This window comes from Salvelinus fontinalis, chromosome 3 (assembly GCF_029448725.1).
Source record: "Salvelinus fontinalis isolate EN_2023a chromosome 3, ASM2944872v1, whole genome shotgun sequence".
Classification (NCBI taxonomy): domain Eukaryota; kingdom Metazoa; phylum Chordata; class Actinopteri; order Salmoniformes; family Salmonidae; genus Salvelinus; species Salvelinus fontinalis.
The window spans coordinates 5258101-5272881 of NC_074667.1; the positions used below are offsets into that span (position 1 = coordinate 5258101).

General features: G+C 42.3%; 1 protein-coding gene across 1 annotated transcript in view; it reads right to left on the bottom strand.

The window, feature by feature from the left end:
• The window catches only part of LOC129836454 (syntaxin-8-like), a 43776-nt gene extending 30388 nt beyond the window's left edge, over nt 1-13388 (bottom strand). Inside the window, exons 1-6 of the mRNA XM_055902645.1 lie at nt 13274-13388; nt 12616-12715; nt 10811-10905; nt 10360-10470; nt 5326-5450; nt 3089-3181 (exon numbers count right to left, since the gene is read on the bottom strand). Of these exons, the coding sequence (XP_055758620.1) occupies nt 3089-3181; nt 5326-5450; nt 10360-10470; nt 10811-10905; nt 12616-12715; nt 13274-13290 (541 nt within the window). The 5' untranslated portion in view covers nt 13291-13388. The remainder of the gene's footprint in view (nt 1-3088; nt 3182-5325; nt 5451-10359; nt 10471-10810; nt 10906-12615; nt 12716-13273) is intronic.
• Nucleotides 13389-14781: the final 1393 nt, after the last annotated feature.

Here is a 14781-nt window from a genome sequence, read left to right on the forward strand (position 1 = left end):
AAAATGCAACGACACTGTCGGTGGGATCGAGGCGTAAGGGGAGAAAATGCAGAGAAGGGAGAAGAGAAGGGCAGAGGTAAAGAGGGGAGGAAAAGAGAAAGCGAGGGAAGCCTGTAGGCTCCAAAGCCCTGAGGGCCTGTGTGTGAGACCGGGTGAGTAATAGTCAGTTGGTCTCGTGAACTCTGAGCCCCACTGTAAATTCAGATGGGAAGCCGGTGGAGACTGCAGGATGTTGGACTGATCCACTATTGGACCCCCTCCCCTCCATCTCATCCCTCTGTTTATCACCTCTATGTAATACCCCCGGGGACAGGCATACAGGTGGGCCGGTCCGTGAGACCAGGCTGGCCTCCTAACACTCATATTTGCCGGGTTTGGTTTCAATTTCAACCAGGCGGACCTGGTTAGAGGTTCCAACATACACAGGGGACTAGGCTGCGTTTGGAGATGCATTCTGTCGTGATCGAAAATATGGAAAGAGTGAAAGAGAGCGCCGTTATCAAAATCTTTGGACAAAGTGCACTTTAGGGGAATGTGGACTGCCAAGCTAAAATATCAAAGCCACTTTGTATCAGGGCTGAAGTGTTCAATCGCCTGCGTCGCTCTCTTGCTGCCGGGGCATCGGGTCCGGACTCTCAGTTAAATTCACAGGCGTCGCGTAGGACGTTTTGCCGCCCCGAGGTCTTTTGTTATTGGAAACACTGACGCCATGAAGAATAACACGTCGGTTCGGACTCTGGGGATTAAAGGGGAACCAAAGATCCTTCTCTAGCTCAATAAGGTGAGAGGAGAGAAGGCTGAAACAGTCAAGCCGTAGCTACCCTCTCTCTGACTCGGGGAGGATCGCAGGCCAAACGTCTACTGTTTGTTCCCAGCAGCAGAAGGGAAACTCGTTTTTGTTTCCATCTCAAAGGTCATTCGATTACGCATCCCTGCGGGATCTGTTTCAGCACGGCCTCAGAAAAGGACCATACAAAGTCATTTGACCTAACTTGGAACTGGCCGTCTAAAATAAACACACTATAAATAAATTGAAATATGCATTGAATATGCATAGGTGTCCATCAAAATGGCTGAAGAATATAAACAAAGTGCTGTGATTTTGGGGCTATGGCTTCATCCTCTCCTCTCCGATAGGACTAACAAGATAACTAAGAAGCTGTTTGACATTATTGGGGTATAGCCTACATTTACAATGTCCCAGAGGAAGGGGTCTGGGCTCTTTAGGGAGAGAACATCAATCATGTCATCACATTGTGCTCATGGCGGGAGAAAGAAAAGCACCATTTAGTCCAACGGCCCACTAATTGTCGGGCCCACGGGGTTGTGGCGTTGTGGTGCGCCCGGGACATGCCAAGAACAGCAAGCAGGAACTAATGAACTCCGTGTAACGTTCCTCTATCAGACCACTAAGCCCACTCACTCTACACGCTCTACAGTCAATATACAGTGACACCAAGCCTGTTAGAAGTCCATCTCGATCTTCCTCTGCCTCCTATGGGCTTTGGGTGTCCTCCACATGTCAAGAGGGCCCTAACATATTCTGTTCTCAGAAAACATCGCTTTGAAAGGAGACAAAGGCCAAAAGTGGCAAGTGATATTTTTGGGGAAAAAGGCCCAGTGCAGTTAAAAACTACATTTCCTGTGTTTCATATACATTTCCACACTAGGTTGGAATAACACTGTGAAAATGATGATAATGCCCTTTTAGTGTAAGAGCTGTTTGAAAATGCAGCCTGAAATGTCTGCCAGTTTGGACTGCCTGGTGACATCACCAGGTTGTAAATGAGTTAATAGACCAATAAGAAACAGATTCCCAAACCTCCCTGCCAATAACAGCCAGTTTTCAGTTTTCCCCTCCCCAATCAGACCACTCCCAGACAGTCCTAGCAAAATTGTTGCTTAAGAGACTGTTCTTTGCTACATAGGTATTTTTGTTTATTTTAGATTTTTTTTATTGAAATAAATCCCGGTAAGGTACTTAAATGTTACCCAGAAATGATTGGATATTGAGACAAAAACAGATACATTGGACCTTTAAAACGAATAATCAGGCAAAACTGCAGTGTCTTGTGGATACAACTAAGAAATGTATAGTTGAGATGTAGAGTGTACAGTTAAGGAAACAATGAAATCTAATGATCCTGTGAGGCGGATGACGACTATCTGGCATCCTATGAGCTTTTCTCAAGTGCCTCCATCTGTAGACAAACCGGAGCGATATGCTCAGACCTGCCTTCTGACAGAGCTATTTACAGCAACACGGCCATTACCTCAAAGCGGATCTGATTCCAGGACAGCACTTGTCTCTCTCCGCAAACGCATTAAAACAGTGCGTCAGGAGCTCACATTCCTCCTAACCCGACTACATAGCCTGACACAGTCACAGATCCACCACCAGCAGAGCTCTTCTAGAAGGATGGCTAGACGTGAGGTCACTTTAACAATAGAGATGCATCGTCTACGTCCCAAATGGCACCCTATTCCCTATATAGTGCACACTTTTTGTTTTACCAGGATCTGGTGAAAAGTAGTGCACTATGTAGGGAATAGGGTACCATTTGGGATGAACACTTTATTTAATTCTGTGACTCTGACCAAGATGGCTTGGAACACCTGTAAAGGGTACTGACCCCTGTTCCATGACTGAAATAATAGCGTGTCTGATTGATTTCACACAATGGTTTGGAGTAGGGTGTGGCTGGTCTGGTGTGTGGCTGGTAGAACTATGTATGAACTATATACACCCTCCCCTTGTTAAGGAGACACACAATATGATAAAGAGCTTGTGTCTTACTGTAGGGGTGAAAGGTAGGGTGGACTTATCTGACTGACGCAGAGAAGCAATAGCAGATGTACCAGACAGACAGACAGAGACAGACAGAGACAGACAGAGACAGACAGACAGACAGACAGACAGACAGACAGACAGACAGACAGAGAGACAGAGAGACAGAGAGACAGAGAGACAGACAGACAGACAGACAGACAGACAGACAGACAAAGACAGACAAAGACAGACAGAGACACAGACAGACAGACAGACAGACAGACAGACAGACAGACAGACAGACCCACCCCTCCTTACCATTCTGCTCGTCCAGCTCGTTGCCTATATCCTGACCCATCAGCTTCTGTCGGCTGATGACGGCAGCCAACGCGTCCAACCCAGCATCCTGAACTGTTCAGAGAGAGGAAGAGAGACAAAGGGGTTAACTCAGCCCTGATCAGCATGATAGAGAGACAGACAGAAACAGAGAGAAACTCCATAAGAGAGAGACCTATACATTATAGCAGGGTTCCCCAACTGGCAGTCCGTGGGCCGAGTATGGCCCAAGGGGGATTTTATTTGTCCCTCCAACTTTTCTGAGCAATTGTTTTTTTAAATCCTGCAAAGGTAAGCGTTGATACTATGATGACAACATGCTAAACTACACATTTGTTTCCTCAAAAGTATATATCTACAGTGCCTTCAGAAAGTATTCAAACCCCTTGACTTTTTCCACATTTTGTTGTGTTACAGCCTGAATTATGTACTTATACATAATACATAATACATAATACTTATGTAACCAAGATATATTCATATTTTATTTTTCATATTTCTTTTGCAATCGTTAGAATCTTTTTAGACTGAGTATTTTGTGTAGATCATTGACAAAAAATGACACTTAAAACCATTTTAATCCCACCTTGTAACATGTCAAAATGTGGAAAAAGTCAAGGGGTGTGAATACTTTCGAAAGGCACTGTATATATTTGTATTTATAAGACTGTAAAAACACCACCAAATCAGCTCTAAGGGATTTTCATTTTGGAATTCTGTTCCAAAGTATTCACACACATTATAGAGAGAGATATGTGATCGTATACAAATGTAAGCAAGGTTTGAAAATATTGTTTTAGTGAAATATATCTGTTTTGGCTTCTTGCGGTCAATTTGCAGTCTACAAATGATTTGCAATTGCGTTCCGTCCCCCTGACCATCCCCCCAAGAAAAAAAAATGGCCCATAGCTGAATCTAGTTCATGATTCCTGCATTATACAGTTCATCAATAAACAACCCACAATTAGGAAAACCCCAATCACCTCACATACAAATACTCTAGAGCACATCACGCATCCACACAAAAATGTGTCAAATGTAGCAGTGGTGAGGTGGTAAAACTATAAAGACATGCCAAAATTCTTCTTTAATGAGCCATTGGTAGAGAGGGAGCAATTTTGTGCACTGTGATTTCACAGGGCAACCGTTTGGTGAGTAGGAATGACACTTTGGGGTTCAGCACTGGAGAGCAACACTAGGGGGCAGCGTGCCACAGGTGACTCACTCAGCACTTAAAACGCACACACACACACACACATTACAAAAACATGCATAAACAAACAAACAAACAAACAAACAAACACACACACACACACACACACACACACACACACACACACACACACACACACACACACACACACACACACACACACACACCTCAGCCTGACTTCTGTTATTCTAACTGTTCTAACTGTACTGGGTGAAAAAGGGGCAGCTGAACAGTGACTTTGTGAAGGAGACGGATACATAACTTGTGGGAAGCTATCATTCTCTATCACAATTTTACAGAGGAGTAGTGTTACACTGAGTTTGTCCAGGTTATTGTATGTGCTTCAAGGGGTTCAGGGAATTGGTGAGGAGACCAGAAGGCCCCTTGTCTCTGTATTTGACACAGACACCACCACAGGAATCTGTGAGACCACAGATTTGGTTGCTCACTATAGGCCCTAAACTTACATCCGGAACTCCCAATGGGGGCTCAAAACCTTGATGCGGTTTCACTGTATCCCCAAAATACTGACAAACTGACAATAGCCAGATCGCAGCCAGAACCGTAATGGAGACATAACAGAAGAGTCATGTGGAGTCAGGTGAACTGTACTAGGATCAGCCTGGATGTTGCAGTTACAGTGCATGTGGGAACGATTTAGGAACTGGGAGAGGCTGGAAATTGAATCTGCTGAATGTGAGTTACTGTGTTCACCTCATCCAGTGACAGTGTGGATATAGTTATCAAGGTGTAGCCTCGAGGAGCACCGCCACCTCTGTGTTTCCTATTAGAGGCACTGATCACAGGTCAGTTTTGCATGGGTAAAGGTAGGACTCTGAAGGTACAAGCTGATACTAGATCTGATCAGGGGTCTATTCAGAGTCAGTGACGTGAAACGTTCTGACCGTTGCAGATAGATATACAACGAATAGACCTGACAACACCCCCTAGTCTACCTGACAGTTCTACACCATACACTTCTATTCTGAACGTTGTGTAACCTTACCTTCGACGATGCGCTGCTGCTGCTGTTTGATCGCGGAGAAGCCCAGGCCCCTGGTCTCCTCTGGCTCGTTGACCAGCCAGGGGTTGGCCGCGGCCCCTCCTTCTCCCCCCGCCATCAGGGTCGACCTGGGAAATGTCACACAACAACATGATCAGCATGCCAAGGGTGTAGCGAACGCACTGTACCTGTCAATCACCTGACCGGGACACACGTCCGAACTACCGACACGCATCGTCAACCCTCGGCTTCACAAACAAACGCGGTACAATGGACCCGTGTGCAACCTCTGTAGCAAGCAGTTACATCTGTAACACTCATGTTACTCATCTGATGTTGACTTGTGTAACAACATGTCCTTCCCTTCAGATGAGAAAACGCTTATTTATTTTCTTGTTTGGTTTTTACGTTCTGAACAAGGAAGCAGATATGTTTAGTTGCTTTAAAAAAAAAAAAACTAGGACCGGCTTGTTCGATATGTAAACACTGCATGCTAATCATACATAGCCACAGGCCCTGAAGTTTCCAGTTGGGTTTCATTCTGAGACACACACACACACACACACACACACACACACACACACACACACACCAGAGTGCTCTTGTTGTGTTGTGTAGCGCTTAACACAGTTGTGTGGTTTTGAGCTATTTTTCTGTTAATGGGAAAAAGCTGTCTGAGGCTGCCTCAGACCCCGAGGTTATGTTGCGGTGAAGTGTCAAGGTCTCTGTTAGTACAGATAGATCAATCCCGTCAGACCCAGCAATTCACCTCAGACAGCGCTGACTGGATGGACTGAGGACTGGCATTGGCTGTCAGGGGACCTTGGGGGACAGCCATTGGCTGTCAGGGAAATTAGGATTGTAGCCATTGGCTGTCAGAAGTAGGCACTTAAAATCTCCTCCACTTCCCTTAGCACAGCCCATTTACTACAATATCATACAGCTCATCAAATCCTTGTGGTACACTATGTTGAAAAGAATGAAAAATATGTCATTGTAGATGTGATTCCAGGATCATTACAAACCACAATGTCGCCAGGTAAGATAATAGTGTGATCAGAAACCTCAAATAGGTATACTTGTTGACGTTATGAAGTTCCTCTCCTTACGCTGGTATTGGACAAGACAGGTTGTACTAAACTTGAACTCAAAGTTGGTTGTGATGTGTGTCAAGCATGGCGCCATGACGCCACCTCCTTCCTTCCTATTTCCGAGGGAGAGTGTGTAGTTTGAAGCACCCCATCTCCCTCTCTTCACTCCTTGGCACAGCATACTTAGCAGCGGCGGCCGGGGCGAGACAAGGAGGTCGGCAGCCAGCGCTAAGCTAATCTTTCTGACAGGTTTGGTAACTATCCTACCGCGTGGCGGATCTCCACTTCCTCCCGCCGTGTGAAGATTAAAGCTTATCCAATTAACCGCCCACTGGGGCCCGCCAACTTAATCAGGCATCTCTGGGCAGCCCGCATCACACTCCACCGCCGCCGAGGACCCGACAGACAGACAGGCCTCTGAGGCTGTAACTCGGACAGGGCCGATTGAACTCATTTCGACTTGTTGCAGGAGTGATCAAATATAAAGTCTCTTTATGTAGTGTTGTCTCTCTTGTCGAGATTTGTGTTTTGTCATATATATATATATTTTTAATCTCAGCCCCCGTCCTCTTCAGGAGGCCCTTTGCCTTTTGGTAGGCCGTCATTGTAAATAAGAATTTGTTCTTAACTGACTTGCCTGGTTAAATAAAGGTTAAAACAATTTAAAATAAGGAGAGATTGATAAAGGGAAAAGGGGTGGTAAGGGGCTTGGGGGTATTCCAAAGAGGGTCAGGGGTGCAGTGAGCCTTCAAAATGGAGGCGCCACGTCTCTTCTTTGCTTGATTAGAGGCTAATCTCTCTCTAATGTATTGTTTCACAAATAAAATAAGCCCCCTTATCCCGGACCAACCCCTCTCCTCGAAAAAATGGAACAGCTTAGGTTATCCAAGCGAGGCTAATACCCACCCACCCTAAAGACCACACACTGAGCGCCAAGTCTACATACCCACTGCCCACCCTTCCCCACCCCCTCTCAAATCATCCACCCACCCCACATCACACCTACTCATTCCAGGGTTTTTCTTTATTTGTACTGTTTTCTACATTGTAGAATAATAGTGAAGACATCAAAACTATGAAATAATACATACGGAATCATTTAGTAACCAAAAAAGTGTTACAAATCAAAACATATTTTATATTTGAAATTCTTCAAAGTAGCCACCATTTGCCTTTATGACAGCTTTGCACACTCTTGGCATCCTCTCAACCAGCTTCACCTGGAATGCTTTTCCAACAGTCTTGAAGGAGTTCCCACATATGCTGAGCACTTTTTGGCTCCCTTTCCTTCACTATGCAGTCCAACTCATCCCAAACCATCTTAATTGGATTGAGGTCGGGTGATTGTGGAGGCCAGGTCATCTGATGCAGCACCCCATCACTCTCCTTCTTGGTCAAATAGCCCTTACACAGCCTGGATGTGTGTTGGGTCATTGTCCTGTTGAAAAACAAATGATAGTCCCACTAAGCGCAAACCAGATGGGATGGCGTATCGCTGCAGAATGTTGTGGTAAACATGCTGGTTAAGTATGCGTTGAATTCTAAATAAATCACAGACAGTGTCACGAGCAAAGCATCCCCACACCATCACACCACCTCCTCAATGCTTCACGGTGGGAACCACACATACGGAGATCCTCCGTTCACCTACTCTGCGTCTCACAAAGACAGAGCGGTTGGAACCAAAAATCTAAAATTTGGACTCATCAGACCAAAGGACAGATTTGCACCGGTCTAATGTCGATTGTTTGTATTTCTTGGCCCAAGCAAGTTTCTTATTCTTATTGGTGTCCTTTAATATTGGTTTCTTGCAGCAATTCGACCATGAAGGCCTGATTCACGCAGTCTCCTGTGAACAGTTGATAAAGAGATGTGACTGTTACTTGAACTCTGTGAAGCGTTTATTTGGGCTGCAATTTCTGAGGCTGGTAACTAATGAACTTGTCCTCTGCAACAGAGGTAACTCTGAGTCTTCCTTTTCTGTGGCAGTGCTCATGAGAGCCAGTTTCATCATAGCACTTGATGGTTTTTGCGATGCACTTTGAGAAACTTTAAAAGTTTTAGAAATTTTCCGGGATTTGACTGACCTTCATGTCTTAAAGTAAATGATGGACTGTCTTTTCTTTTTGCTTATTTTAGCTGTTCTTGCCATAATATGGACTTGGTCTTTTACCAAATAGGGCTATCTTTTGTATACCCCGCTAACCTTGTCATAACACAACTGATTGACTCAAAATCATTAAGGAAAGAAAAGCATTCCAGATGATGCTGGTTGAGAGAATGTCAAGAGTGTGCCAAGCTGTCATCAAGGCAAAGGGTGGCTACTTTGAAGAAGATAAAATATCAAATATATTTTGATTTGTTTAACACTTTTTGGGTTACTACATGATTCCATATATGTTATTTCATAGTTTTGATGTCTTTACTATTATTCTACAATGTAGAAAATAGTAAAAATAAAGTAAAACCCTGGAATGAGTAGGTGTGTCCAAACTTTTGACTGGTACTGTATATTTTACCGGGGAAACTTGAAACGGTAAGATCACAAGAGTAAGATCAACTGTGTAATTCATTAGTTGCCATTTGATTTAGTTATAGGCCACCAATGTTCGTAATTAGCTGTGGGATCTATAAAAAGATAAAAGCAAGTGTTCCCTTCCCTCCCTGCTTTCAGCCACGAAGTGGATTAATCCAAACAAGAAAGTCCGTAAAACACGTAGAAACAGAGCTGTCTCAGATCAGACTAATAAGAAAATAGTTAACGTTTCCAAAGTCTGCTAATTTTATCAACCGATAACTGATCCTGAGCTTTACCTCACTTTTACCACACGGCCATTCCACTATTCCTTGAAGGTAAATTGAAAACCTCAGTATCATCCCTGTAGCCTGTGTGTTATTAAAAGAACACGATCCAGTCAAATGAATGGGGTTTGACCCACATTTAATTTCACATACAAAACATACTCAAAACCTGACAGCGGAAGTCCATGCCGTTACCACTGAGTGAGCGTCACTCATTTCACCTCCTGGCTGTCGAAATATATGTCACCTGGGATGGGGCAGGTCAAACCCGATGCTAAGTAATGACCGTTTTCCGAAGTGTTTTCCTAAGCTCCTGTACAGAGCTGTCACTACAATTAAGAATAATATGAGAATACAGGATATAGCCAGTGGCGTCCAGTGCTTTGATTGGTCCACTGGCAGATGAGGTTGACAGGATGAGGATATGAGCTCAGCGGAGAGTGATAAACTATAAACTCGAAAAGCTTGGGTTGCACATCCGATCCCTTTAATTTTCTCACTGAGCCTCAGTGTACCAGTTTCGGGCAGTGCCAAGAGTGTGATCACCAGCGCAAGACAAGCAAAGCCTCTTGATGAATGAGAAACTGAGAGATTTAGAAGTCAACTGCCCTGCGCCGACCCCAATATGGCAGACTAGACTTCCAATGGCGTCGAATGGGCTCAGACAAAAGGTTGTAAGGAAGTCCGAAGACTTTCTTTGCACACAAAGTTAGTGACCGGTGACTTATCCTCAAAAGAAACCGTGGATCCGTTAGACCCTTTAGACACATCTGGGCTGAGACAAACTCAAGACTCAGATTAATTGGCAGCACTAGCAGACAGAAAGAGATAGTTCTCCGCTGGAAGGATGGGCTTTGGTGCATCACCAATTGCCTATGACTGATGTTCAGATTCGGGTCCATTTACATTCACTTACAATGAGTGGCGTATGCTAAAAGGAGACTTAATGAGCTGTGTGTGTGTGTGTGTGTGTGTGTGTGTGTGTGTGTGTGTGTGTGTGTGTGTGTGTGTGTGTGTGTGTGTGTGTGTGTGTGTGTGTGTGTGTGTGTGTGTGTGTGTGTGTGTGTCAGTCAGAATGAAACCCAACTTGAAACTTGTGTGTGTGTATGACTTCTACATAATGAGCTGTAAGAGGGAGAAATACCTCGAGGGCTCTGGCTGTGTAACGTCACCCTTGAACGTGGCATTTAGCTGCTTGTCCCTGGTGACCAGGTCGTCAACAAGGTTCTGTCTCCGATCGGCTTCTGACTGCATTCTGGAGGGGCGGTTGTGTTAAGGTCGAGATTATGGTAAAAAAAAATACATAATTTAGACCCCACAACATCATCAACAAGGAGTTGGACTATTAGTTTACTATCATTCATCTATAAAGTAACAGACAATGCAAATCACAGATTTTCATTGCAGAGAGTGAAGGATTGATGCGATTTCTTACAAAGCACTGCCCTCTACAGGTCATTTACATACAGGACCTTCACATACAACTACACTGCAGTGTCATGAATGTGATACCAAAATGATTTGGTACACTGTGCTGCGTGTCATCAGTCACATGACCAGAAGGACCAGTGATCATGTTGTGAAAGGAAGGATACATGCGCCGGGAGGATGAGGCTCGGAGCAAACTCTCTCTGAGCTGGTTGATGTTTTGTTTCAGCTTCTGCAGCGACGCTCGCAGTGTCATGTTGATCTGGACAGACAAATAAACACTTTTGCAATCAATTCCTAAACAGAAATTGTAAAATACAGTAGCTACAGTGCCTTCAGGAAGTATTCACACTCATTTACTTTTTCAACATTTTGTTTTCAACATTTTTTTCAACACAGCCTGAATTTAAAATGGATTAAATTTAGATTTTGTGTCACTGATCTACAAACAATACCCGATAATGTCAAAGTGGAATTTGGTTTGTAGAAATGTTAGAGACTAACACAAAATGAAAAGGTGAAATGTTTTGAGTCAACAAGTATTCAACCCCTTTGTCATGGCAAGCCTAAATAAGTTCAGGAGTAAAAATGTGCTTAATAAATCACAGAATAAGTTGCATGTACTATTTCAGTGTTAAATAATAGTGGTTAACATGATTTTTTTACAACTACCCCATCTCTGTACCCCACACATACAATTATCTGGAAGGTCTCTCAATCGAGTAGTGAATTTGAAGCACAGATTCAACCACAACGACCAGGGAGGTTTTTCAATGCCTCGCAAAGAAGGGCACTGATTGGTAGATAGTAACATTTTAAAAAGCAGAAGCTGAATGTCCCTTTGAGTGCGGTGAAGTGGTTAATTAGGCCTTGGATGGTGTATTAATACACCCAGTCACTACAAAGATAATGGCGTCCTTCCTAACTCAGTTGCCGGAGAGGAAGGAAACCATTCAGGGATTTTTACCATAAGGCCAATAGTGATTTTAAAACAGTTACAGAGTTTAATATGGTTGTGATATGAGAAAACTAAGGATGCATCAACATTGTAGTTACTCCACAATACTGACATAAATTACAGAGTGAAAAAAAGGAAGCCTTCAAAGAATAAAAATATTCCCAAACAGGCATCCTTACTTAAGTGCAACAAGGCACTTAGGTAATACGACAAAGAAATTAACTTTTTGTCCTCAATAGAAAGCATTTGGGGAAAATCCAGCACAACACATCACGGAGTACCACTCTTCATATTTTCTAGAATGGTGGTGGCTGCATCATGTTATGGGTATGCTTGTCACCGGCAAGGACTAAATGATAAAAAGAAACGGAATACAGCTATAATCACAGGCAAAATCCTAGATTCAGTCTGCTTTCCACTAGACATTGGGAGATTAATTCACCTTTCAGCAGGACAATAACCTAAAACACAAGGCCAAATATACACTGGAGTTGCTTACCAAGATAACATTGAAAGTTCCTGGTTTGGCCTAGTTACAGTTTTGAGATAAATCGGCTTGAAAATCTATGGCAAGACTTAAAAATGTCTGTCTAGCAATCATCAACAATCAACTTGACAGAGCTTGAAGAATTGAAAAAGAATAATGGGCAAATATTGTACAATCCAGGTGTGCAAAGCTCTTAGAGACTTAACCAAAAAGACTGCAAAAGGTGCTTCTACAAAGTATTGAATCAGGGGTTTAAAAACATATGTGAATTAGATATTTCTGTATTTCATCTTCAAAAGTGTGCCAACATTTCTAGAAACATGTTTTCACTGTCATTATGAGGTATTGTGTTTACAGTAGATGGGTGAGGGGAAACAATATATTCAACATATTTTGAATTCAGGCTGCAACACAACAAAATGTGGAATAAGCCAAATGGTATGAATACTTTCTGAAGGCACTGCTATATACTTTTGAGGAAACAAATGTGTAGTTAAGCAGGTTGTCATCATAGTATCAACGCTTACCTTTGCAGGATTCCCTCTTATCCTCTGTTGTCTGTTTCTTTCATGAATGTTCTCTGCAATTTCTTGAACAAGGCGGCAAGTGGCATCATAATTCTGTAACCTACAAAAACCAGGTCGGTATACAATTATCGTGAGTAGTGCTATAGTTGTGTATGTAGTTAAAATAATGAGTGTATAAAAGTCAGTTCAAAAGAAGATGCCCCAAATCTTCAAGGTATAATAATAACAACAAACAAAACAATTGTAGACTAATTAATTTGGGCTGATTGAGTGTGGCCAACTTTGTCTCGAGTTCAGATTAACTGTCATTCAGCACTGGAGACAATTTGTTCCTCATCATAGCTACTAGTATTATTAACGTTAGATAAATTAGCTAGCTAGCTCGTTAGCTACATAACCCTGCGTAACAGTATATTGTTATCAGCGAAAGTGCATTGCAATTCATTTCGTGTGAACTATCAATGTGAATAATAATATCGAGTCAAGTCGTATTTAGCTATATCTTTTAGAAGTAGCCGGTTAAAGGGACGCGAGCTACTGTTACTAACGTTAACAATCTAGCTAATAACACAAATATATAGGTTTGAAGACGTATTTCTATATTTCATCCAATGCTATCTTAAATATACTTAGAATGGCACCCTTAAAAGCTGCTTACCAGGGATCTTGAGACATGTTAACGAGTTATAATTGATGAATGTGTCGATATTTACTCCAGAAATTGTGTGATAAGCAGAGAGCACTTCCTGTTTGGGTGTGATGTCAGGATGGTGTCCTGTGAGTAACAAATGTTCAGTCGTGAATCGTTTACTGTAACCTCAATGTTGCATTGAGAAGAAGCTGATCAAATGAATCTAAATCAAATAAATTGTAATGTTCCTCTCTGACAGAGCTGCTGCTGTCCCCAAGTCCCACACCGGACCCACTGTAGCCTGCAAACCAAATGTTCATTCACAGTTTACAAATCTTCCATCTAGTCTCTGTTACTGTGTATCTACCCTCTTAAAATAAATAAATAAATAACACAATATCCAAATCATTTACAATAAATATTATGACTTCATTTGTTTCTATTTATTTATAGAGCTGTGACTGTGTTGCCTTGGCGACAGCCAGCAATGTAATTACTTTTGTTTTGGTGGAGTAAAGGTCATAAAAGGTCGACATAACCACTGCTCATGTTTTGTTGTTTAAAAAAAAAATGGCAACACTGCCTCACGTTGCCCCCTGTTTGTCTAGTGATATGGAAGTCCTTATTGTAACATTATTTGACGATTATGACCACTACTAGTATAAACATACTGTAGGCTACAGATCCTTCAATCGTCAAGATAGGATAAGAGTTTGTTTTTCTTCAACAACATGTAAGCCCACATTTAAATTGATCTATTTACAGAGGTTTCTTTGTTTCATAGCAAAACAATGTGTGTTTTGATCAAAACAATATCTGTTGTGTGAAATGATAACCTTTGCTAATTCTAGGAATAGAGGTGCTCATTTGGCACGCCCATGTTTTCCTATAAAACAGTTTCATAGAGCTATGTTCCTCCAGGAAAAGAGAAGGGAAAGGAAAATGCATTCAACTGAGATGGGTCTTCCGCATTTAACCCAACCCCTCTGAAAAGACTTAGAAAGTCAAATAATCTTTAATGTTTTTTGTTAAATGCTGCCATAAACATGCAAATTAACAATAAAAGATAAACCCAGGCAAATCCAGATACCAAATACAATATCAGATAAACCCAGGAAGATAAACTGGTTAAAAGTATGACACATGCTTGTGACAACACTCATTTCTGTATAGTCATGATTTTCATACATATTTTGATACATCTAAATCTGTATCAACATAATAGCATAGGCATTCACTTCCCAAAAATGGCAATGGAGACTGTCCTTTACACAGTAGCCTATTATCAAATGAAACAGTAATAATCCTCCACTTTTTGATGTTTTGATTTCATTACCCTAGTTCATTTATTGCTGTCCGCTGGTGTTGGAAGTTGAAGAAAGGAGGCATTCCTTTTCGCCACAGTAATTGGACTTAAGTCAGAGGAATTTTCCGCTCGGAATACACAAAAACAGTGTAAACAAACCCATATCACTTTCTGTGCCGGTCACCTGACCAACTGACGGCTGTGTATAAAACCTACATCCACAGGGCAC